Below are 26,506 nucleotides of genomic sequence, written 5' to 3'. Positions count from 1 at the left end.
TTTGCCTTATTTTGACAGAGGTGTCTCTGGTAATTACTAGAAGTTCATCAAGCAATGCAAGCTAGTGAGAGGTTAAATTTTGTATTACGTAAGCAGAAAACAGCGAGAGATTTTTCAGATGGATCTTCTTCTCTTTGAGCACCTCTAGTGAAGTATCTCCAAGAAAAATATCCTCACGGTGAACTTCCTAGAAGGCAGCAGTAGTGTAGAGCCTGCCAGGATGGAGCTGTAGAGTTAATTTATGATTACAGTAGCCGTCTAGTCCCACCTCCTGCTCAAAGCAGGGCTAATCTCAAAGCAAACAGCAAAACGGGAAAAGTAAATGAGTTCCTCGGTCTCTTTCACCAGTGCAAAACTATTTTTGTGTTAATGTTGCCTATAATTAAAACTGCAAAATCCACAGAACAGGAAAACGCTAAGAGACTGCATTGGCAGTGTAATAAATCAATGTCAATGGAATTTGACAAGTGTATTTGGAAACTGGATTCAGTACTGCCGTAGGTTTTATAGTATTAGTTCATTGGGTTCTGAAAATAAAAGAAAAAAAAAACAGATGAAAGAAAGAGAATATGACTTTAAATAATAGATATTCCTGCTTATACTGTTATTTCTTCTACTGAAGCGTTAGTGAGTATACGCCATCCACGCCACGCGAAATAGATGATGTTTTGGCTGCTCGGAAAGGGCATACCTTTAGGATGGTAGTCGGTGTCACTGGTAGGAGTGCCAGTGTATAACAGGTAACAAATGTATGCAGGTAACAAACCAGATGTAGGTAACAAACGACAAAACAGGGTTTACCAGAGAGTTGAGTGTTTGGCTGGAATGTACGCGCAGACACGATGGCTCCTACGCAGCTTTTTCACAAAGCTTTCATGCTGAATCCAGGACAAAACTAGACTTTACCACTCTGGCGCGGGGGCTTGGCAACAAAGCTCCTATGTAACAGCCCTACCTTCGGTATGGTTAGTGAACATGCTTGGGAGGACTAGAAACTGGACCCATACCTTCCAGCAGTCCTACCCGGGTTGCCAAATTAATGGTCGCCTAAGCAAACGCAGCTCCGTGCACCTGCGGACTCATAACCACGTATCACTGCAGGCGTTGGGCAAGTACACGTGCGAATCAAGAGCGTAATTTTCTAATGCTTTGTAATAACTACCTATTGCTGATACGTAAAATGCCTACATGTAAAGTCCCGGAGGAAAGGAAGACAAATTTTTGTCTGTATAATTAACTGTAACATGTTTAGGACATTACATAACTACCACATTATATTGCTAGAGGTACCGCTAATACTTTATAGCTTAGAAATTTTTATAACTATTTCTTAAAAGTTAGCCAGCCATACAATGCAGATGACAGTGGCGTATCCTGATAACTGACATTGTCAGGCAGAGAAATATTTTTCCTAAAATTGCAAAAATGTTGGAAAATATGTTTTTAAGTTCATATAAAGATGCCATTAAACTATTTAAAAGGGCAAAAAGCTTTCTTTTTCAGTGGGGTTTTTTTGGTTTACAATGGGAGGTCTGGCTGGATCTTTCCATCTGCTGTGCTAGCTGTTACTGCAGATGGTCATAATCTGTACATATGGTATGTGCATACATAAACTGAAATCAGTGTTGTCTTGGGGTAAAAGCAGGCACACAACAGGAGCTCAGATGCCTAACACAAGAATATTGGTGAAGGGGATAATAGAGCATTGTATTTTTCTAGGGGAAAAATACATAAAATTATCATAAAACCTGGAGAGTCAGTGTTTGCTGGAAAAGAAAAAAAAAAAAGAAATCACAGCTCTTAGAAGATATATTCTGGATCTGCAATTTATTTGGAATCAGGTGTTGGCTTCAGCTCAGCCCTGAATCTGTGCCAGGTTTTGGTTTAAATCAAGACAACACCAAACTCTCACAAACTTCTAAAGAGATATCCGCAGTGCTCAGAAGTAGGACGGTCAGCCTAGCTTTGGAGTTCCTGCTTCTAACTCGGAAATAAAGCTGGAGGAGGGATTTTCTTTTTCTGAAAATTAGAAAACGGCCTTCCAGTCATGTGAAAAAATAAATGTCTTCAGAAATGAAATGGTCTTTAGATCTGAAGTTTCTGTTTAAGTCAATCTCACAACCATTAAATGGTTGCTGAAACTCATAATGATCAAAGAAGGGGCAAAAGACCTTGTTAAAAGTAGTACTTTCCAGTAGTGAATCACATGTAAACTTACTAGATAGTAAGCTGTTCTGCCACCTGTTGTAGTGCCCGGTTAGCACTGCTGAAAACTTCTGCTTGCATATTGGCTCATGAACCACGGTTAAAAAAAAATACTTCCATAAAGTCTTAAACTTCTACTTAGGAAGCTTGGACAGTTAGGAAAAATACTACAATATTTATGTGTTGTGGAGAAAACTCTAAAAGCAACTCACAATTTCTACATATATCAACGCCTGCACTTATGAAACATTTAGCAACAAGTGCCTGAAAAGAAGAAATCATTGGAAAAGCAAGACGTGAAGAGTTTATCTGATATACGATCACATGCATTTTTAACATTTCCTCTATCTTTTCTAATATCCTCTGTATTACAGTTTATGGGCAACATTTGCCCATTCGTCAGACAAGCTAATTGTCAGAGCAGATAAAGTCATGACTCTTAACTTTTTTTTCCCTTTCTTATTATCTACTCTGCTATTCTCTTTGCTAACCCTTCAACCTTTCTCGTACTAGGAAAAGGCTTCACATATTCAGCTACAAGGCTAGAAAAGGAGCATATATTGACTTTAAAAGGGTTGCTGCCATTCTAATATGACTTTATAAGCTTCTGTTTCTTTTTCTCTCTTATTACAGGTTTGTTTTGTGAATTTAGATGCAAACAGAGATGATTGCAGCGATGAGCAAGTGAAACAGGTAACAGTTTAGGTCTTAATAGCATGCACAATGGGTCTAGTCAGGTACACCAGGGCTCTCCAATACAAACCCAGATCACAATTCTAAGGGCAAATCAAAGCCAGCCCTAGGTTTTTCACCCTTACAGAGAGCAATGCCTCAGGAATCTGAAATTATCTCAACACCAGGCCATATTTTATAGCTTTTCTTACTCCCATCCCAGAAACACCTAATGGATTGTTGCAGCCTGTGAATTCACAGCAGTTATCATACGAGTGGACATCTTGCTCAGCCTTGGTTTTATCAGAGAAGTGGACATGGATATGTCATACATCCAATTTTTTAATTTGACATAATACTACACAAAATTAATTTCTGATGTCTCTAATGCCAAAAAGCTTTTGAGAATCTCCTACTCATTTAGGTCTTGTTCAGCTGACCAGTCTTACTCAGTCAAACTCCAGATAGTTTGATTATGTGGTCTTGAGGAGGGGTCTAGACAAAACAGAACTAAAGGTGTGTTTTACCTGTTTAACTGAAAGTTTGGAGGGTAGAAAAAAGGGGTTAAAAAAAAAAAAAAAGAAAAAAAGCTTGGTTATTTTACAAACACTGAGACAAACTACATCATGATACGCTATTTAAAATACGTACTATTCCTAAAAAAAACCCAAATCTGAGGAAGTCACATTTTAAGATGTGGCCTGGTGTCAGTTTTGAGTTTACATCTTCCTTTATCAGTTCATTTTCATCATCCTGGTTTGGTGCCTATGATCGGCACAGCAATATGGCAGCAATATGTGGTAAGTGAACAAAGGTAGGATCTCCTGACAACATCCAGGGAGTTCCTCAGTAAAGCATTACGATTAGTTTGCCAAAACCACTTTTAGCTCATGGGAGGACAACCAATGCTGGGGCCTTGTTGCCTCCTGCAAGTCATTCATTAGCAGGAACTGTTTTTCTATGCTGTTTTCTGCATCTTGGATCTGTGAAAATTCAGATGTCAAGAATAAATACAGCTTCTTGCAGCAAGATGATTTTTCTGTTGAATCAGCAGGTTAACTGTGCAGAACAGCTTGAGAGGTTCAACTTTACTGAATCCACAGAAGCACTGGTTGTTTTCTAATAAGCAACGGTTTTATTGTTGTTTACAGTGTTTATTAAGGAACAAAAGCTGTAGCAAGTCATAAGGAAATACCAAAAGTTTCTCCCTCAATCTTAGAGCTAGATATCTGTAAAAGCCAACTTAAACTAGCTTTATGCAGCTACCCTTTACAGAGCCTGGCGATTAGATTACTCCCTCACAAGCACAAATCACCTTTGAAAGCAGCTGCATGATTTTTACCTGTCAGCCCTGCAGCAGTGGTACATTCACTGCCCACGCGCTTCGCCTAGCCCTAAGCTCTTCCTTCGCAGCAGAGCCTGGTCAGCTCCCCGAAGTACCGCACCCCGACATGCCCACAGCTGGCCCTCCCCGCCTGGCACGCGGCGGGACCGGTAACGGAGAGACCGCAACGTTTGGCCGCATTTTAGAAAGGTAGTTTCTGGTGCAGAGTCAACACGTTTATAAGCCATGACTGGGTGATGACACTTTTCTTTTAGTTTTCAGTGTACGTAATAAAAATTCACTGCTAGCACAGGTACTGTGTATTCTTCTCTAAGAGGAAACTCGCTCATCACAATTTTTGTGTATAATATGCAGTTTGCGTAAATTAGCTTTGAGTGGGGTGGATTTTTATACAACACACTGATGTGGTGAAAGGATTTCATAGAAGAATTTTAAAGACGTTGGCATAGCTGTTGTTCATATGAAATATATAACTATTTACTAATAGGTACTGTTAGGATTTTGCATTACCCTTTGAACCTTGGAATGGGTTAAATTGTTTTTTTTTGGTGTAAAATAATCATCTTTCCAGACTTTTTGGTTTTTATTCTGAACAAAAGGTAAGGAACTGAAGTAAAAGATATACAAGATGCCATGATTTCCTACCAAAGGAATCTGATAAAATGTGGCAATTTAGGCAGTAGAAAAATAGAGATACATAGAGAAATGTGTGTGATAAGAGAAAGGTTATAATTTGAGAAAAGAAAAGGATGAGAACTTTTTTGTACTATACTGAAATGTCAAACTGAATTGAAGCACTGAATTTAGTTATGTCAAATATAAATACTTAGCCTCATCTGAAGATCAGTCTACAGAAAAGTGAATTGTTCCCCAAAATTGAATTAGATTTGCTAAGCCAGAAAGTTTTATTATATCTAATTCAGTACTAATAACAGTACTGCAAGCTTATTATTTTGAAGATGAAAAGGAAAAAGTGAAGTATCATTGAATTGCATAGTAACTAAAGTGTACAGCTGGGTGCCCGAGATCTGCATTCCCTTAATGGCTTTGTCATTTGATGGACTGTGTCAGTGCATAAAATGGAGGTGGTATTTACTCCCCCTGTAAGAGGTCATCCTTGATTCCCTGTTCCTAAAGCAAGCACACAGATCCTTGGCAGAAAAGAACCACAAGCACTCTTAGAGTAGGTGGTGTCCTTTTGGTCTGGCCTTTGTACACGAATGAGCACAGATGTCTCCTGCACATCACTGGGGACTCCTAGCAGTACTGCGATACGGATCTGTGTTACACAGCATCATTGGTGTTGTGACTATTACCGCTTTGGGCTCTAGCAAATGCATAACAGGTAGAAAATGATTGTATCGTTACAAAGGAAAGGTCATGAAGGTGTCCAGTGGAACAGCAAAGAAACGCATATTTCCTCTGCGTATTAAATCCTTCCGTTATTCCAGGTTTAGTATTGCATCAATTTGATGAGCAATTTCCAGCTAACTTTCCCTTTGGTTTCTTGCTTGTCCCGTGCCTGGAGGAAAACTGGAAGATTTGCCCTGTTCTCATTACCGTACTTACTGAATCTTTTCTGGTATAGACAGTAACAGGCAGTGTTCTCAGCCTCTTAGGAACTCACTCGTAACAGGGAGGCCAAGCATTTAGATGCACAAATACAGTCAAGCTGTTCAGCACATGACAATGTAAGGGATGACAGATTGTCCCGCTGGACAGTTGTGCAGAAGTTTATACTGTCACGGTTGTCTTGCCTGGTGGCTCAAAGGAAAGTATGTGCATTTTAATGCTGCCAGTTCTATTTTTAATCGACCCAAAGTAGTAAGTTCAAGTAAACTTTCTAAAGGGATGCCTATAAGTGGTGTTTCATTTTGGTATTTAGTAATATAACTGTGCAACTCAGACTTCATTACCTGAGAGCAAAATCTATCTTTCATACTACAGAGATTAATCAGCGTCTCTCCAAATCTCCCCAAACTCATCAGTTCGATGAACGTACAGCCACCAAAGGAAAATGAAATAGTCCTGCTGAGTGGATTAGCATCAGGAAACCTTCAGGCCGATTATGAAGTTCCCCAGGTAGGAAACAAACTCATCTTTAAGATCACATCACACCTGCGAAGGATGGAATTTGGAAAATGGAAAAAAGGAAGCTGAAAGCAAAGACCTTGCACCAGTTTAAGAGATGAGTGGGAGTTTGCAAACATAAAAAAATGAATCTGTCTAACAAAAGTCTGTTAAGTGTGTGTGGCAGGGGGGTGACACAAAGATAGGAGAGAGATCCTGCATTCACTCTAGATCCTGTGGATGTCTGGGTTGCAGCTGATAACACTTTAAGCCATGTTAGCTGTTGATCCTTCAGGGGAGGCAGGCATTGGTGGCAGAGATGATTCGTAAGCCCAGATTTCAAGAGTAGCAGGAGTCAGGGGGCAGCACAGAGGGGGGAAAGGAAAGATGTAACACTTTTTCTGTGCACATAACTAGATCAGGGCACAGCTCCTACAGACTCACTTTCAGGTGAAGTCTTGCTACTTCCCACATTTGTTCCCAATCCCTCTCCCACGCGTGCGCCTCAGAAAAGAGCTGACGATAGGACTTGAAGATCCTACAGGCTACTGTAAGCCTGAATGTGGCAATGGAAAATACCAAGCTACATTAACCATATCAGAGCTGATACCCCATTTAGCTTCCGTCAACTTAAAAAGTAATTAATGCATTAATTAAAACTTAACATTTAAAGGAGCTAAAGGCAAAAATTCTCATGCTAACTCCTCCACTTCCATTATTGCCAATGAAACGTTCCCTATCTGTGATCTGGAGGCCAAGAATTCCTCTCACTGGCACCACATAGAGAAAGGAAGCAAACAATAACATTTGCTTAAAGGCATTTTAATACACAAGAAGCTTAACTCCTTATTGTAATAAAAAGCTTTTTCTTCCTTTCCATTTTTATCATACTTTATGCCTGTTCATGTCTGTGTAAAGAAAGAGAATGAAAAATACTTCAGTATTTTTCACCCTGATTCTGATCTCATTCGGCCAAGCATGAATTTGGAACAATGTCATTAAAGCCGCAGAGTTATCCTGGAGTACAAAACTGTCTCAGCAAACTTAAAACATGAACAGGTATCTCCAGTTTTATCTGCTGTAGAAAAAAAAAGAAAAGCAGAAAACTTTTTTTCACTGAAATTAACTTGTGTACAAAAGTCTTCACGAAGCAGGCCCTGGAACAGCTGTATTGCAAAAATCATTGAATTTTTTCTTATACCAATAAGCTGATCTTTAAAGAAAATTGCCTGGTTATTGAGCATTCTGGCCGCTTGTAACTAATGGCTGAATTCAGAAAGTTTAAAAAAAAAAAAAAATAAGAGCACAAGCCTGTGGTGGGAGCAGTGGAGTTCCAAACCCCACTTCCCTGGGGGGAAGCCGCTGCAATACACACGAGGGTGTTTCGAGGCCCGAACAAGATGACTCAAGTACCCAAGTCATCCCCATCTCCGAAAGACTGCGCCACTGAGACTGGCAGCCTTCTCAGAGAGAGTGCAGGCAAGAGACGAATGAGCACTAACCTAAATTGCTGTCTTGTAGGATGAGTAAAGCTTTGCATTGAGACTGGGTGAGATTTATTGGCCAGATAAGCGCATGCTATGTTCGTCCTTACATTTGTTTGGCTTTCGAGAGAATGTCGTTTGTAAGGAGGCTCGCATAGTTTCCATACAAGGATTTTTATTCTGTTCCCCCTCAGCCCTTTTCACAAGTCCGACTCTGCAAACTGCGGGCTGGAGAAACAGCAGGGGAATGTTTGATCTAAGGCTGCATCTGTTTTTAATAACATTTTTCACAATATGGTGAGTGCTCAAGTCTGATTCAGCAACAATTTCTTAGCAGCTAGTTCAAAAAAATCTGTCTTTTCTGTTTTACTTTTAACACACTAATTTGTCCGGTTTTCCATTCAGACACGTTTTTTAGGTGGAAAGGAAGAGCAGGCTAATAAAACATGCTATTCCAGCATAACACTCATCCCACTCCCTTTATTACTAGGCATTTGCTTTGCATTCATACTCAAAGATGAAAGGTCTAGGATGGGGTTACATTATGCTAGATACTGTGCAAATGCACAGGGGGTCCAGGGCATCTTTTGCACAGCTTAAAATCTACCGCCTCAATCCAGAGCTGGTTCCACTCAAGCTGGCTCCTTCCCGGGAGCCTGGAGTTAAAGCACAAGATCACAAGCTGCAAAAGCTTGGCTTTGCTTCAGAGTACATCCGTACCGCAAACGTAGTCCCATGCAGAGATATCACCTTAGCTCTGTGGTTGTATAAATATCCGACAGTTTTAACAGCAATAAAACGAGGATAACGAGAGTTCCCCTCTCTCAGTTGCTGTCCAACTTTCAACTTAATTGTACGGCTTCTCTGGGTAAGACCGTTTTATAGAAAGGCTCAGCACAGTGCGCACCGGAGCCCCATTTCCAGTGGGAGGTTATACTGGTCTGAAATAATGGGGCTTTGGGCAAACGAGGAGTGAGAGGAAGAAGAGCAAAGAAACAAAATAAAAACAGTACTTTAAAACAGTCTGTAGGAACATCTAAAGGTGACCCACTCTTAACAATCTCGCCAGCCAGTATTTACAGGGCTGCCTTCAAACAAGCGTTGCGACAGAAATTATCCTGAAAAGGAATTCATACCCACAAACAATTCCCTCAAGAGACAGGTAATACTGGGTGGTGTGAGGCTGTTAATAACAGTATGTCAGATGGCTAACTCTGACATGGCTAAAAGCAAGTAAGTCTCTGTCGTTAGAACAAGGAGTTGATTGAAAACAAACAACTTGGTGATTTCAACAAAATAAAGATGCCCCTGTGATACAGCTGGGTTCTCTACTAAAACGCCCGTATAACAAAAGCTGTCAGTCCAAGCGGTCTTATTTTGGCATACATGTAACTGCATACCGTGTTACAAACATCTAAATAACAAATTGTATTGCATCCTTGCAACAGAACATTCCCGAGATATTTATAGAGAGGGAAGCTTAAAATGAGTTTTATTTTTTAATTAAATAACTATTTTAGATTCTTTTCCCCTTTAGCGTCCTTGGCTGGCAGATGTCTGCTTGGTTCAGTGTGCGAGGGGGGACAGGAAAAATAGCGCAAGCTGCATCATTTTTGAAATAAACAAGTTTCTGATTGGACTTGAGCTCGTTCAGGAGAGACAGCTGCAGACAGAAGCTCATGTCTTAAAGCCCGAGGATGACACAAACTGCTCGGTGTCCTCAATAGAAGAAGATTTCCTCACAGCGTCTGAGCACCTCGAGGACGACAACGAGGCTGATGAATATAAAACTGGTAAAAGCAACGGAACTGAGCATAATTCTGCTATTGGTCGTACTGCAAAACAGCCATGGCAATGCTCACAGAAACTGCACTTGATGTTAATTCATGCATATATTTATTTGTAATTTAGAAAACGGACAGCCATTTGTATTTTTAAATTGTTGTTCAAAGACAAGGATACATGGTTGTGCGGTAGTTTTACAGGGCAGTAATGCGTTACACGGCTGTGCAGCTGTTTTCTTTTTAAAGTTACAGGGTACTCTGCAAAAACTAATTTCCTATTTTTCTTTTGATAGGTCATGAAAAAGTAAGTGTTTCAGAAGCATCTTCAGATGTCAAAAAGAATAAAGGAAAGGGATTTGAAAACCTCCACTACAGAAAAGCCAGGTTACCGTTCATTCTTGAAGGGAACTGCATTAATAAAGATAATGCAGCTACTAGAGTCTCTGAAGCTGTGAATATTGTGGCTGAAGATGGCATCTTACAACCTGAAGATAAGTCAGACCAGGAAATACTGTGGCAGAAGGAATTAGCTGGCAGAGCTACTTCATCCTTTAGTACCACTAATTTGACTAGTGAGGTTGAAAATTCCTGCTCAGCGCACGTGTTAGAAGATGTATCTTTAGCCAAAATGGCTAAAGAGGAGCTGGGGCCTCTGTATGACCCACCAGCGAAACACAACGGTAAGACAGACGGAGAGGATTGTGCAGGTATCAGGAAAACCGATCCTCCCTCGCAAAACGAGCAGGCAACTACAGGTCAGTATGCCACAAATCTAGCAGAATCTGTTCTGCAAGATGCGTTCATTAGACTGTCACAGTCTCAACCCACTTTTAGTGAGGAGGCTGCAGTCAGCATCTCCGTAGGAAGCTCCTGTAAGTCAGAAGACGCATCTGCTTCCCGATCGTGGAATGAACTTCCAAAGATCGTCATAGTGCAAAGTCCAGACAGTTCTGAGAATGTATCTGACTGGCCGGGGTCTGCCTTCCCCAACCTGTGCCACTGGACTGAATCAGAAAGTTCTGCTGAAGTTTTGGATTACTTTGAGGAAGAGCATTCAAATGGACACGGCCAGAGCGCGCTGGAAGTGGCTCTGGCTTGTGCAGCCACTGTTATTGGAACCATTTCCAGTCCCCAGGCTGCAGAAAAATTCAGACGGGATCAAGAAGCCACAGACTCTAAAAGCGGAGTGGTTGATAATGAAGAGCTGCACACAGCATCTTCACAGCTGCCTGATGACTGTGCTGGCACAGAATATTCATTTCCATCTGCGCTGTGTGGCATGACTCAAGTAGCAAGTGCTGTAGCCGTCTGTGGTCTGGGGGAAACGAAGGAAGAGACGTACCCTGCAACTTCGAGTGGACTTCTGTCTGCTGCTCAGACTTCTGCAGCCATTACTCTTCATTGTAGCATAGCTATAGGAAGCAGCATGGAGAAGCTAAATGATAGCATTGCAGAGGCACTTCTCAAAGAGGCATCAGTAATTTTGACAAAACCCAACACATACAAAAATGTAGGGCATTTTATGGAATCCATAAATGGAAAAATTATTGAAACAGCAGCAAGGCCACGGATCCCACACACTGATGAAGTAATCGGGGATGAACTTGCGCAAAACTTATCCAATATTATTCTACGACATTCTATTGAAGAGGTTAGGAAGAAGAGACAGCTACACCCCCGTTCAGAAAACGGCTCAAGCACACAAGACATTTTCATGGAGACTGCAAATGAGCTGCTTTTTAACGTAATATATTTCACTTGCAAGAAGATGAATGACATAAGACAAGTTGAAGAGTGTTCTCCTCTCTTTTCCGAAGGCACAAAAGCAGAGAAAGTAACAAGAGCAGAAGGATGGTCAACACAGGCAACGGCACGTGAAACTTCACACAGCCCCCTTGGTCACTCTGCTGTTAAGCCGTTTGGTACATCCTACGGCCCTAGTGCTAGCAGAGATCTTGGAAACGTCACAAACACTAGGAAAAGTAATATGAAAGATGTAAATAGCAAGGAAGGTGCCACGCTGAATTCAGAACCAACAAGTAGAGCTGCAGGGCATAACGCACTTGTCGCAAAAACGTCTCCCAAGAAAAGATACCTGAAAAGAACCGCACGAGACTGTTACAAATCCCCAAATAACAACCATCAGAAGAAGAAAGATTACAGATCATTTTCAGACAAGGAAAATACCTTTGCAAACAATGAATGCAGGCACGGTGTTCAAGAACAGCTGTCTTCCAGTGCCGCCATGAATGCAGAAAAACAGGCCAAGCATAAGTGTGATGCTGTGCTAAATAATGATGTTCAGGTTAGCTTGTCGTTATTAGGAAATCATGTCTTGCTTCCTTCTCAGCCTGTGGTACAGGTGAAACATTCAAGGGACAAGTATTGTATAACAGATTTTGCAGAAGAATTGGCAGAAACAGTTGTCTCTATGGCAACAGAAATAGCTGCCATTTGTCTTGAAAATTCAAATGGAAAGCAACCCTGGTTCTGTGCATGGAAGAGAGGCAATGAATATCTGGTGACCCAGAGTTTATCATGCAGAACCATGAAAAGGAAAAAGGAAACCCACGCTAATGGTTCAGTTGTTCGGAAGCACAGGGCACCTAGACTTAGTGAGATCAAAAGAAAAACAGATGAGCATCCTGAGCTAAAGGAAAGGTTGATGAATCGGGTAGTAGATGAATCTATAAACCTTGAGGACACACCAGATTCAGTCAATATCTTTGCAAATGAAGTGGCTGCCAAGATCATGAACCTCACCGAACTCTCCATGGTTGATAGCATCTGGCAAGGTCCAAACCACCCCAGGAACAGGCTGCACTGTGACAGATGGAGCCGAGCCAAGGCCTCGAGCTGTGAGAGCATACCGGAGGAGGACTCGGATTCCAAAGCCTCTTTCAATACCCTAGGCCTAATGAACACCTTTGGTCAGCCTGTGAGCCAGACAAGTTCTGTCTCAAAGCAGTCTAGTTGTGAAAGCATTACAGATGAATTTTCAAGATTTATGGTGAACCAGATGGAAAATGAAGGAAGAGGGTTTGATTTATTACTGGATTACTATGCAGGAAAAAATGCAAACAACATCTTAACTTCTGCTTTGCAACAGGTAGCCAAGAAAAATGGTCATCTTAATGTAAGACCAAGTTGCCCATCCAAACAGTCCAGCACAGAAAGCATAACAGAAGAATTTTATAGGTATATGCTAAGAGAAATAGAGAAGGAAAATAAAGATAACATGTCTTCCCCTCGGAACTCAACGGACTGGTGCGGCAGTTTGCTACCACCCTCTCTGCGATCACCTTTTTGCTTTAGGCAGTCATCAGTGCCTGACAGCAGATCATCAGGCTCTAGGCTAACAGTTAGCGTCCCGGTTAAGGCCAATTCATTAGATGGATTTGCTCACCATCACCGAGATTCCTTAAGTGTACAGCCAGTCAGTACCGTGGCTTCTTCAGGCCTTTGCAAGTCTGACTCATGCCTGTACCAAAGATGCAAGACTGACCAGATAACAGATATGTTGATTCACGAGACGTGGGCAAGTTCTATTGAATCTTTAATGCGCAAGAATAAAATCATAGCAGATGAGGCAGAGGCTGCAGAGGCAGACCAGTTTCACAGTGATTCCCCACCACATGTGGAACAATATGCAAACAGACTGGCTGCAAATATTGTTGAAAGCGGTAAAAATTTAATTGTTGTCCAGCAGGATTCTTTTGATTTTACAAGCCGACAACACGTGCTGGAAAGCAAACATCCCCAAAGCGCAACTCGGATTCAGTCAAAACCCAAAAGGGATGGAGTAAATTTGGATGAGAAAAAAGAGCATGTGAAGAGCCCTGGATGCCTCCCTGCAGGTCAGCACAGGGAAGTGCCTTTAATTCAGATAGAAACCGATCAACGAGATGAGCTAGATAAAGACTCAGAGTCCTTAACTTCATGTGGCCCTTCTGGAAAGGAGCATCAAAGCAAAGAAAAGCCTCCAGAAGCTTTTGACGGGAAACACACGGTTTCCAGTTCCCTACTAAACAGGTAAGTGATAAAACAGCAAATCAGCACATTGCTTTGGTGTTTGTTCTTAATTTCCCAGTAAAAATTACTTTGATAAAGGAAGAAGATAAGAGAAGCACTTTTAAAGAAATAGACAGGTTAAGTTCTGACTACAGGTTTCTAATGGCATAAAAATCACCCAATCGTATATCACAGTGCCGATTTCTGGAGCAAATTACATTGACTGTGATGATACTATGGTTCTGAGATTCAAATCTAATACTGCACAGACAAGTAAGTTTTCCCTCTACAGATATTTAAGTCTTCCACAGTCAAGGCAGGGAAGATGGATGAAGTTTGAACTATCATTTAGCGCTGGCTGATATCTCAATTAAAAAAAATAAATAAAAATCAGAGTTAGTGTAAAACAGAAGATAGCAGAATTTGGCTTGTAGTTCTCTACTATGCTTGTTTGTACAACTAATGCTTTGTGTACCTGGAAACAAGACCAGACTTCTGAGAGCTTGAAGTTCAGCTTTGTGTTTACAGTCTGGAGCTACGAGTAACAAAAATTCTTTAGTGGAGGAAATAAAATAGTAATTAAAAGCACCCCTCACCTCCTTTGGTTCAAGACTTCTCTGGTAGAATTTAGATACAGAAAAGAATAAAATTTCATTTTATTTTGATTTCATTTCACGGAGTTTATACCACAGCTTACCACCCTCTCCTTACAGCTGTACTCCTTTTGTTGAGAAATCTGCAACTTGCTCTGGTTAAGGCGAAGTGTAAGCCCAGTACGAGAGCGCAGTGCAAATGTCAAGGATTGCTGTGGATGCTATGAGGCTAAGAGCAAGGCTCTCTCTCAAGGCATTGCCTATTTTTAACTATACTTCTTCATCGTCTCTGTTACTTTAATGGTATCTAAAGTGCCAATTGCTTGGAGCATTGCAGCACTCCATTATCTCAGAGCGCTAGAAAGAGTGCAGGTGCTAGTGTTAGAAACCATTTTGTAGCTCCTTTTATTCTAGGCAGCGCTCTGTTTTGGCTTTTGACAAAGCGCTGCTTGAAGTGAGAAAGCATGTACTTTCCTGTGTATGGTAGCAATTAGATGGATAATTATCATAGTCCCTATTCTTTCATACTGACTCTCCCCCACTAACCTTGCTCTTCCTTCGAATGCAACCTGCTTTTAATAAGATACATTTAGAAATCTACCTATTTGGAATCTTGACTGTCTGAAAATGAAGTTATTTTTGCACAGTTTATGAGCCCTTTAATAACAGCGTTTCCTCTGCCTTTGATGCAGAGTTCCCGAAGTGGCTATGGGAAGTTTAAAGCAATAGGATTGGTAGGGCAGAATTAGTAACCAGAGGCTACATCTACAGGAGCATTTTGGTTCAGCGATGCAGTGCGGTTCTGAATCAACTTGTCTCCATTTCCATGCAGCATGCAATGCAGATTTCTTTTAAAGGAATCTCAACTAGGAGCTGCACAAGTGTGTACCAGACGTGCCCGTATCCCTACTGGGAAGGCAAAGCTTCCAGTGGTTCTTCACGTGGATTTGAACTACTTACAGAATCATAGAATGGTTTGGGTTGGAAGGGACCTCTAAAGGTCACCTAGTCCAACCCCCCCTGCCGTGGGCAGGAACATCTTCAACTAGATCAGGTTGCTCAGAGCCCCGTCCAACCTGACCTGGAATGTTTCCACGGATGGGGCATCCACCACCTCTCTGGGCAACCTGTGCCAGTGCTTCACCACCCTCAGCGTAAAAAATGTCTTCCTTCTATCTAGTCTAAATCTACCCCCCTTTAGTTTAAAGCCATTCCCCCTTGTCCTGTCGCAACAGGCCCTGCTAAAAAGTTTGCCACCATCCTTCTTTTAAGCCCCCTTTAAGTACTGATAGGCTGCAAGAAGGTTTCCCTGAAGTCTTCTCTTCTCCAGGCTGAACAACCCCAACTCTCTCAGCCTTTCTTCACAGGAGAGGTGTTCCATCCCCCTGAGCATTTTTGTGACCCTCCTCTGGACCTGCTCCAACAGGTCCGTGTCTGTCTTATGCTGAGGGCTTCAGAGCTGGACGTGGTGCTCCAGGTGGGGTCTCACCAGAGCAGAGTAGAGGGGCAGAATTACTTGTGGCATGGCTGTCTGGACCGAGTCTAGGCTGAAGTAAAAACCTAAAAATATGTATAATGCAGATATAAAAGCATCAGCACCAATTGCTTTGATCCACTCCTACCGCATGAAATTACTTGCTAGTGTAGATACAGGCACATAGGAATCCAGGCAAAATATCAAGCAGACATATAGTCAGTTAGAAAAAAGAAAACCACGCAGGCCTGGGCAGAAGGTCTTCAGCAAGGAAAAAGAGTAGTTTCTTGTACGTAGGCAGTGCAACAGACCCAGTCCTGTCACAGATACACAGAAACTGTTCCAACCGACTGTTCAGAAGTAGGGAACTGTCAGTTCAAAGCATCGCTAGTCTGAGATGTAATTGCATAATGAATCCAACAAAACCCAAAATGCCAAGCAACAACGCCCACAGAAATCTCTCGCGCTTTGGACCGTGCTACCTGCCCTGTGTTAAAAATCTGAATAACACCACTACCCTGCGACCCGGCCGCTCAGTGCCTTCGTGTTCCTACAGATGAGGAGTTTTGTACCTGAGGGGTCAGGGATGACAGGCGTAGTTATTTGACAGATGTTGACTGCCTGGTAGAGCAGAGGCCCTCAGGCAAACAAGTCCCTTTCTCCCCGTACAGGAGGCTGCCTCACTCTCTAACATCCAGCATTAATGCAGCAACTCCTCAGTTGTCCTGAGAGTGAGGGCACAGCAGAAGGAGATACCCACAATGATATCGTCTCAGTATATTCTTAATCAAGTTAATTACTTGGGAGCAATAGAATTTTGGGGGTGATCTCTTGCTCTAACTGAAGACAGAGTGCCTCAGCCATAACTATAAATAAAAGTCTGAAGGCGAGAACTTCTCTAGAGGGATCCTGCAGAGGGTTGCCAGTACACATTACACGGTTTTAATCACAAAGTTGCAAATGCAAACCATGCAGTAAATATAACAAAACTGCAGTTTTGCTTTGATTGTTGTTCTGGCACTGCGGTGATATAATTAATTCTTTCTTATCATCCAAAAAGAGGGGGGCTTGGATTATTATATACTTTTCTGCCTGCATATCGAAAGTCCCACGGTAAGTCTCACAATGTCCAGTTTTGTTCTGAAAAGTTACCGTAAATATAGGGATTTTTTTGTTTGTTTGTGTGTACACTTGTGGGAGCCTGTGTGTCATATAAATGTGTGTGTGTGTGAGATATATGTCAACTGTGCAGAATTATAAAGCATTTTTCCCTTAACCCTGTATTTTCTAAACTCAGTCTGGGCTCCATATTCAGTCTGGTTTCTGACTACCTGCTGCACACCTGCCTAGAAAAAGAATACTGCCTCCTTCCCCAAGCTAAGCAGCAAAGATCCTAAGCGGCACAGCAGGCTGAGTCATGAGGGATTCTCAACCCACAATACTTTCCTACTTCTACTTCTAGACCTCTTTTGGATCTACAATGCTAAGAGAGTGGAAAACCCTGGCAAGAAACTTACTCACCCATTAGTACGACAGGGATTTAGTGCCAACATATATTTCCAAGAAATGCTGTCATTCTGCGCTAACATATACCGCATATTTCAACCGCTGATTGACTGAAGTGCATTAAGCACTAGGCCTATGCAGTGCGCAGTTCTTTTTGTACATGTAAAAATCTTTTTGTACAAGTTAAACCTTTTCTATGCATATTTCAGTATAAGGCTTACTTTGTTTTGTGTTTGTTTATAGCAGTCCTAAGCGGATCCTTTTTTGAGAGCATCTCAGACCAGATGTTCAACTGGACTTCATGTATAAATTACAAGCTTGTCCAGTCTCTTGCATCTGTGTAATTTTGCGGCTTGGCTGACTTTAACGAGCAGCGCTGCCTGAAGATTGGCGGCACCGGTTTGTTTGCCTATATGACAATGTCAGTGTGCCTTCCTTGTCACCCTACCAGCAGCAGTCCTGAGAGCAGACCGGATGCCGAAATCCTAGGAGAGACAAAAACAGCTGAAGAATTTCCAAACCACCTCAGCAGCAGTGAAGAAAGCACTGGCAGCTGGTCCCAGCTAGCTAACGACGAGGACAATCCTGATGACACAAGCAGCTACTTACAACTCAGCGAGCGATCCCTGAGGTACCCATGTTGTCTGTTCTCAGTATACGATACGGTCTAATCAACCAAGCCAATGATTTGACTACCGCGCATCGGGAATGAGGGTCAACAGCTCGAGATGTATTCAGAATACTGTAAAGAAAGCCTAATGGCAGAGTTCATCTCTCTATTTTTAAAAAAGAAAAAAAAATTAGCCACACGCTGGTTCTCAGCCAGGTCCTTTTATTATTGGTGAGCAGCTAGATTCAGGCAAAGAAAAAACTTCCTGGCACCGCTCAAGTGCCTCAGTCCTGCAGTGAAAGGGCCATCAGACAAGCTAATTGCTACGGTCTTTCCTGTGATTTCTTTGCTACTATTTGCATAACGTTTATTTTGGCATCTCCTTAGCTGAGATTGACGAGGCTGCTATTCCCACCAGGTATCTGTGCACTGAGAGCAGAGACAGAGCCCTGATCTGCTTCGACTGACACGGGGAGCAGATCAACAGAGGATGACCGAGTTCCCCCTGAGTAGGCATGAATTCCAGAGCTCCCAGTGCAATGTGCTGCTTTTTGTTCCTATTCAAGTCAGGACCTGTTTAAAGATGTTATCTAGTCCTTAGAGTTTATATAAAGTGATGTTAGTTTGACTTCAGCCCTTTCACGCATTCAAATTGAGCAAGGTTTTTTCTTCACATGCTCTTAGATTAGGTTTTAAAATATTGTCAAGTAATTACATCTTGCTCTTGGGTATTAAGACGACAAGGAGGGAAGACGTTATGGTAATGAAGCAGGGACGAGAAAGAGGCTCTGTCAGCGAGCACTGTCGGCTAGCTGAAAAAATACTGAACGAAACTTGTCTGTCAGAGTGGGTGAACATTCATCCCATTATTATCAACCTTTAACAAAGTCCTTGCTCTGAGAGAGCTAAGGTATTGTGCCTTTTGGCTCTGCACTGAAACAGAAATTGCTACAGCAAGTCTGAATGTGTGGCGTGCTGACACTGACTCAGAAAAACCTGATGGGGAAAGGAACTGTCTGGTCAATCCTTCTAACGTAAGGAAAAATACTAACAGTTGCTTTTCCAGTAAAAATTAAGTGGTTCAAGTTGACTCGCCACACAGAACTTGTTTGTGCTAATTGACTTGCAGCCAGCAAATTCACAGCCTGTTCATCAGACTAGTACGATGTCTGCATAAACATTGACTGTCACATTTACAATGATGTTATAAAGTGAGCTGGTACCATTTTTTCCAAATATTCTCAGATGTAATATTTCATTCTTGTGAAGAAGCCAAAGAGAATGCTTCTACATATTACTGGTCCCAGTGAGCACTGGCTTCAATTAAAATCTCAGTCTTCCAGAGTAGTCAGAAACATAAGGGGCCGTCACTGTACCTGTGGCTTCCATCAGATCCCCGATAGTATTTGGGGTACGATGTAATACACTTAAACTGCTGCTGGTTACAGGCATGGAGTCACCCAGCAGGTAAGTGGTGTGGTGGGCAACCAAATGCCTTGCTATAACTCACAACGTTCAGAGGTGTCTGAATCTCTGCAAGTTTATTCCAGGACATCTCTGTACCCGATAATCCTTCTTTTCAAGGACTCATGCAGACCGGTTTCTTGTTTGAGGCCAAATGTTCATTGCATAAGCCATTCACAAGCAGATAGTCCACTTTTTTTTTTCCTCCTAGTTTACAGCATCACTTGATACATGCTCCATCTAGAACCATTTTAATAAAAGCCTCATTATTTTGAGCAGATTCGTGTGCTTCATTCTGGGAACCACTTACTGAGCACAGCTGATTTTGTGGAACTCTGCATAACGGGGGGCAGCCTCCTCGCTTTGCTTTGTACATAAATAAATTTAAAAAAAGATGTATGGAGACATGTTCAGTGCAGCTTGGCGCTAATATTTAAACTTTTGCTTTGTCAGCAATGGCAACAGCAGTACAACTAGCAGTCTTGGCATTATGGACCTGGAAATTTATCAGGAGAACGTGCCATCTTCTCCTATGATTAAGTAAGTAGTCACTGAAGTGAGACTTGGTGTTTAGTCTAATTTTAACTGCAGATCGTTTACGCCGTCTAAGATGTGCCAAGCCCTGCTTTGCACCTGCTGCTGAGCCTGCCGTTAGCTTCAGAACAAAAGCACGTGCCGTTGTCTGTGCGGAGTGACAGCACTAGACAGTGAAAGATGACAGGAAAGCCTGCCCAGGTGGATCTCTCAAGAGAATATGGATCCACCAACCGCTCTGCCTCAAAGACAGTTTTCTGCAGTATCGGTTTCCCATTGTGTGAACTTTCTTCTCTGAATAACTTCAAATATTATCAAAACTTTACAGGAATAGCAAGTAAGGCCAGGCAGATAAGGATCAATTAAAGTCAAAGGGAAAAAAATATGACAGCATTCTTTCCAAGAATAATAATAATTTGGCCCAAAGTACATCTTACCTATTCTTTCTGGGCATGTTTCTACTGAGCATGCAATAAAATTATCAGGATTTTTTGCCTAAAGATTCTGGTACCCTGAAACCTGGCATAACCTGCCAGCCGGTGAACGTCACGACGCAGTCAGGGCATGGCCGCTGCAGAAGCGTAGGGACTGTACATCACGCATTGAACACGGGAACGTTGTGAAGTCGCTGACATCAGAAAATCTTCACAGCTCGTTACCAGACTATACTACAACTGTCCTGCTCTTTTTTTGTAAGAAATCTGGGCATTCATCTTTCTGTAGACTTACATGCATTCTCTCTCAGCTGCCGATTCGGAACCTAACCTTGTTAAAACATTTCCGTCTCCACAGCAGGCAGCGATACCTCCTACACACATCCCTAAAGACGAGCCCTCTCCCTTACATTTCCGAGGCCCAAAGGGATAAATTTCTGACTCCCCTCGTTAGCTTGCAGGGGCTGTTCTCAGGTGTTAGCCAATGGGCGTGAGAAGGTTGTAGTTCCACAAATCAAAGTCGAGGCCCAGAATACATCTGCTGTTCAAACAGAAAACTGGGGAAAAATCTGATGGGAAGGAAGTTATTAAGCACCTGTGATTCCAAGTCATGACAAACCACACGTTGCATGCTGCCATTTTATTCTTTCCTCTCACATCTTGCAGTAACCGCTGCACGAGTATATATAATCTTGATTCTTTGAAGCCTTGGGGGAGATTCTGAAATCCTGTGAATGAGGGTGGGAAGAGTAGCGTCCTCCCATGCTAGAAACAAAATCTTACACTTGCAGCGCTCCCCCTGATCGAGGGCAGAACGGGACGGTCTGGAAGTGCGTACTGTAAGTGCTGTCCCTCCAGGGGCGATGAAACGAACGCAGTAACTGCGACATCAGTAGTGAATTTGCAGTTCCTGCCACGTGTACACGAGCATGGATATTGTGTTCAGAAACGGAAGCCGAAGCAGTGACCACATGCCAGGAGTTTGTTTCCCGTAGTTTAACAAGAAAGAGATGGTACACAAGAAATGAAGATCTGTGGAAATTTTTGCAAGGTGTAAACGGAATTTGTTTATCCAAACAGCTAATATATTTAAAACCAGCAGTAGTTGAAGTCATTGCTAGTTATGTTTGTATTTAACTATGACAGATTAAACTAGAAAGCAAGACTGGAAAAGATTCAGCCAGGGAGTATAGCACTGCAAAATGCAGACTTTGGAAGTTCAGTATTTCCCCCCAGGTTATGAGACTTGCTGTGTCTTACCATAATGTCCTTTGCTCGTCATTACGTAAACTGTAAAGATACACAGGTCCTGGTGAAATGTAACGCATAGCGCAACCAGTGCAAGTGCTTCATCCTATTACGGGAACAGTGCTGCAATTCCCATAGCTTTTCCCCGATTTACACATGAAATAATTGAAATATATTCCGCATTTTATTATTTCATCCCATGTAACTTCTTTCTTGCAGTTTTCTAGGTCTTACGTTGAGGGAGAAGTTTATCCATCATGAAGCAATGTTGTAGACTGTTCCTAAGTATCACTAATAAGCTTTGTTGTTGTTTGTTTCTAAGTGAATTAGTAGAAGAAAAGGTTTTCCTTAAAGAACAGACAGAAAATACAGAGGGTAAGTTGAACCGTATCAATTCAAGCATGCAATTTGAAGTTAACACAAGTAATTGCACAGTAACTGTTGGGATTATTCTTCCAGAAAGTACTTCTGGGCTTTCAGTGGGAACAGCCAATTGTCAAAAGGACCTACTGGTGATAAACTTTGATCTGGAACCAGAGTGCCCCGATGTGGAGCTGCGAGCCACCCTGCAGTGGATAGCCGCTTCTGAACTCGGAATTCCAACCATCTATTTTAAGAAATCTCAGGAAAACAGAATTGAAAAGGTAGTATTTACAGAATTGGGCATACTATTAATTCACAGTAATCGCAGTACCAGCTACGATTCATTGAAGTTGCTGAGCTTAAAAGCTGATGCAAACGCATCTTCGTTACAAGAAGATGGCAATGCTTCCATTTATTACAGGAAGGGAGGAGAGGATTAAGTGTGTCAGAATTTAAGGTATGTGAAAGAAGATGTTTAGTAGTATGGCCATGGCACAAAAAATAGTATCACCGCGAGACCTTCTCCAAAGCCTCTACAACACGCTTCGATGAATCTGTTCACTTTTTCATATCAATGATGCATTAAGTATCAATGCCTAAGGCGGAATTAACAGAAAGAGTCCTCTATGTGGCTGCGTTTGAAGGGTTGCAGGTGGCTTACATGGAGTTTAAACACGTAGCTTAAAAAATAAAAATAAAAATCACTCGAGTGCAGACATCACACATACAAAGTTCTGCCACTCGGTGACAGTAAGAGCTGACTATGACGCGAGACGTAAGTTGTGCTTCAGATTTTCAGCTCTGAAATTCCTCAGTCCTTACGCAGGTTCTGCCTCGCCTGCAACGCTGATTGACAGACAGCCCCAGGCAGGTCTGAACTTGTGCGTGGCTGTTCATAAATCCTACAGCTGGGGATTCAGCAGGGTACCACAGGGGCCTGACAGTTCCTCCTACATTTATGTGAGATCTACCATGGCCAGATGCGCTGGCTTTATAGTCACTTTGTGCTGGCAGAAAAAGATTGCTGCTCACCAGGGAACGGGCTCACAGCTCAAATGTACGGAAGAGACTAACTGCAAAATAAAGATAACCTACATTAGCTCAGGTTTGGTGTCTCGCACACCAAGACTCCGAGGCTTCTGCACCAGAGCTGATCGAAACTTTGGAGGATAGGCGGGATAGACCTACCTGTGTAGGCATATCCTTGTATTATTACCACCCTGAGAGACAGTTTTAGCCCAGGCAGTGACCAACCAGTGTGTCCGGCGGAGCCATGTTTGCAATCACACATCTGTTACTTGGAAAATTGGACTGAAGTACTTTGCATCGTTGTAGGGGAAATTATGAAGCACCTCCCCTGGCTTAGCAATTAAAAAGTGCTACGTGCGCCAGTGCTCTCTTGCTCCTGCTCAGGTGCAGCTTAGCCTCTGCCAACCACCATTTTGAAAGCGGAAGTCCGTTTGCAGAGGGAGGCGGACAGACAGAGACTGACGGAACTGAGAAACCTCCCGAGGTGTTACTAGTCCAAGCCAGAGCCCCCAGAGCAACACTGAAGTCCAAAACGGCCACAAGCAGCGCAGACCGTTTCTATTCCTGGATGATGAGGTAGCGCTCCGTTGTAGGCACCACCGAGTGCCCCCTACAACATTTCAGGGATAACCAAAACTGCCCCTTTCCCAAGGTCAGCAAGAACGGCCCAAACCTTAAGGCTTACAAGAGGCGTCGCGGTATTCCAATCAATTAATGAAAAAAGTGTTACAAATCAGTATTTTGGTCTTTTAAAATAACGTCTATGGGAAGATCATTCTGAGAAGCAGAGATATTGTTTGATTTTCTTGAGTACATGCATTCGGGAATCATAAACATAATTTAAAATGCATTCAGCAGCAACAGTCCAAATTGCGTCTAATTAAAGAAACAGCTGTCAGCTTTACCCATGTGCTTTGGCAAACAGTTAATTCAATTGCAAAAATACACTAGAGAATAATGAAGCACATCCTGCCTACAACAGTGCTCTTGGAAATCGCGAGCCTATTAAATATCATTAAAATACATATTAAAAGTTTAGGCTTCAGTATGTAAATAGCAAACAGCTACACTAACTAGACACACACAATATTTTCTTGTGTGGTTTAAAACTGGAAACGTAGAAGGAGCAAGCTAATTAGATATTGATTGTGAAATTCAAAGACATGAAAAGCTTTGATTTTCATTTATGTGCTTCAGAAAAAAAAGGGACCAGATGTATGACACTGTGAAGCCCATTATTAAGTACAAAGTGGACAAAATTCAGGATTTTTTACAGCTGCTTAAGAACATATATTTAACCTCTGGTTTATCTGGAAGTTAAAAAAAAAAAAAGTCAAATATAGATCCTCCCTGTGACTCAACCACAATTGTGGCAAACGTCTTCGTGTGACAGAACTTTACCCAGAACTCCCTCTCACCAGTACTGTGTGGATGTTTAAAATACTGTGGGATCTATATGCGGAAAGACAGAAAATTAAATATAAATTAAAATGTAGCTAATGGTAACGCAGAGGGATTTTTTCTTTTTTCTTTAGAACGGATAGTCACACTTCCATTACTTTGACAGCGAGTCGTCGATAACAAGGAGAGTTGTGATCCTTCGTCAAGGTCACTTTCACTGTTCTTACTTTCCTTGCGATAAATAGGAAATAATTGACGAGGGCAGCTAATTTAGAAAACGTCACGAGATGCGACCGGTCTTTGGGCAGCTGCGGAACTTCAGAAAAGAAGTTTTATAAATGGAAAGAACCTTTATGTCGCTGCGGGGTGAACCGCGTCCGCTCCCTCCGACGGCAGAGCGTTTGCAAAGGCTGGTCTTACAGCGGTTTGCCTGTGTTCATTTAACAAAACCGTAGCAAAACGTTAAGCAAATCCTAAGCGTGTTTTGTTTTGGTTTTTTATTCAGTTTTTAGACGTCGTGCAATTGGTTCAACGGAAGTCCTGGAAAGTGGGGGATATCTTCCATGCCGTGGTGCAGTACTGCAAGCTCAGCGAGGAAGGCAGAGAGATGACACCAAGCCTGTTCGACTGGCTTCTCGAATTGGGTTAGGAAAGTTCACCTCCGCGGCGTTTCCGTTTTATTCCAGTTTAAATAAGCAGTGGTTTGTGTAACGCTCTGATTTCCGAACATCACTGAATAACACGAGCAAAGATATACAAACTCTACAGAAACAGCACGCGCCCCTCCCCCAACCGAACAAGGAGCAAAGCGAAACCAAGGTGTATTCTATCTTTCTGCGTCGCGAGGGACTCTTGACGTATTGTGCTACAGGAGGCGCGGTACTGGGAGGGGATGGATTTTTAGCCTTCTGAATTAATGGACTACATGGTAAAGGCTTAATTAAGTATCTAATATGTTCCATTTTCATCAGTTTGATTAAATCAACCAGCTAAAATGGGATAGTAGCCTAACTTTCCATTTTAAAACACCCACACCCCTGCTAAGGGGTAGAAACTTTTGAACACTTAGGAACTTTGCAGTTAGACAACACAATAAAAAGCTGCTGAAAACACATTTTACTTTCTTTCCACGCGATTATTTCTCTTCCGTGGCTGTTCCCCATTCCTGTCTTCTTCTCAAGGAAAGAAAATCTAGACTCTCAGTTATTGCCCTTAAGAAACTCATTCCTTTCCACCCGGAGGCAGTGCAGTTCGGCATCGCTACACCTGGCATATCCCAGAACACAGCTCTGCGAGTCAGGGCAGCAGGTTTCTAAGCCCCGTCCCACCGCAGACCTGCCGCCTGACCTTGGGCGAGTCATTTCACCTCTGTGCCTCAGTGTCCCCACCCGGTAAGGGGGAGTCGTGACAGTACATTTGTTACCTACCGTGCTCCTGTTTGAAGCACGATGTAACGTGCTATGTATCTGTTAAAAGCGGTGAAAAAAAATACTATTTTAATTTCAGTTTAATCAAATAAATTGTTAATAAGGTAAAGAAATGCATATCTGAAGGGAGTACCATCTCATCATTAAAATCTTAAATGTTAATTTTTGTAACTTACAAGAACGCAAAATGATTATTAAAATTTCAGCAGACATACTTGTTCATTTTGGATACGAGCGTTTGGACTACATGTGATCGTTCACATTACTATGACATTTATATAACCGTTTGATAAGATATACCGTGGTATCGCCTTGTTGAGATGATCTGTTAGTGTCATGCACTTAATGATACATTCTCTCGACTCTGCCAAAGAGATTTGGTTTGAATTTAAAGGTAAATTCAACTTATCACAGCTCTTCTGCGATTTGTTTCTTTGAAAGTAGTTCTCTTTCATCTCTCCCTACCCAAATAGCACAATAGAAAACCTGCCTGCTTTTCCCAATAAAATATTTGAGATGTTTATTTTCCATACAACAGTATATGCTTCTGTAATATTTCTTGGAAAAAAAAAAAACCCTATCCTTTTGCACTAAATATTTTTGAAAATTTTGAGGTAGTTTTAAATAACTTATGAAAAAGAGCCATATTCTCAATTTTATCTTTAAAACCATTCCTAAACTTGCATGATTGCATCGCTCATTTGTTACGAAATACAAATTGTTAGCGAATCAAAACCTGACGTGGAACATTAAACGCGATGAGTAATTCTACATCTACTCTGCAGCAGACACAAAACAGCGAAGGTCGCTTTACTGCCAAGATAGAGGTCGACTGATTGCGTGCGCTGGGCG

The 26,506-nt window shown here is 42.0% G+C and overlaps 1 protein-coding gene across 3 annotated transcripts in view; it reads left to right on the top strand.

The window, feature by feature from the left end:
• Positions 1-24,876, top strand: part of SPHKAP (SPHK1 interactor, AKAP domain containing) — a 54,353-nt gene extending 29,477 nt beyond the window's left edge. The window contains exons 3-11 of one of the 3 annotated variants that reach the window (XM_009325073.1): positions 2,839-2,898; positions 6,170-6,304; positions 9,314-9,569; positions 9,854-13,592; positions 17,596-17,775; positions 19,672-19,758; positions 21,757-21,809; positions 21,894-22,078; positions 24,733-24,876. In XM_009325073.1, the coding sequence (XP_009323348.1) occupies positions 2,839-2,898; positions 6,170-6,304; positions 9,314-9,569; positions 9,854-13,592; positions 17,596-17,775; positions 19,672-19,758; positions 21,757-21,809; positions 21,894-22,078; positions 24,733-24,876 (4,839 nt within the window). Of the gene's footprint in view, positions 1-2,838; positions 2,899-6,169; positions 6,305-9,313; positions 9,570-9,853; positions 13,593-17,495; positions 17,776-19,671; positions 19,759-21,756; positions 21,810-21,893; positions 22,079-24,732 lie in introns of all 3 variants that reach the window. The other 2 variants (XM_009325074.1, XM_009325075.1) reach the window with 2 other exon arrangements.
• The last annotated feature ends 1,630 nt before the right edge of the window (positions 24,877-26,506 follow it).

This window comes from Pygoscelis adeliae, unplaced genomic scaffold (assembly GCF_000699105.1).
Source record: "Pygoscelis adeliae isolate BGI_AS28 unplaced genomic scaffold, ASM69910v1 Scaffold155, whole genome shotgun sequence".
NCBI classification, from domain to species: Eukaryota; Metazoa; Chordata; class Aves; order Sphenisciformes; family Spheniscidae; genus Pygoscelis; species Pygoscelis adeliae.
This window is presented reverse-complemented; position numbering and strand designations above follow the sequence as displayed.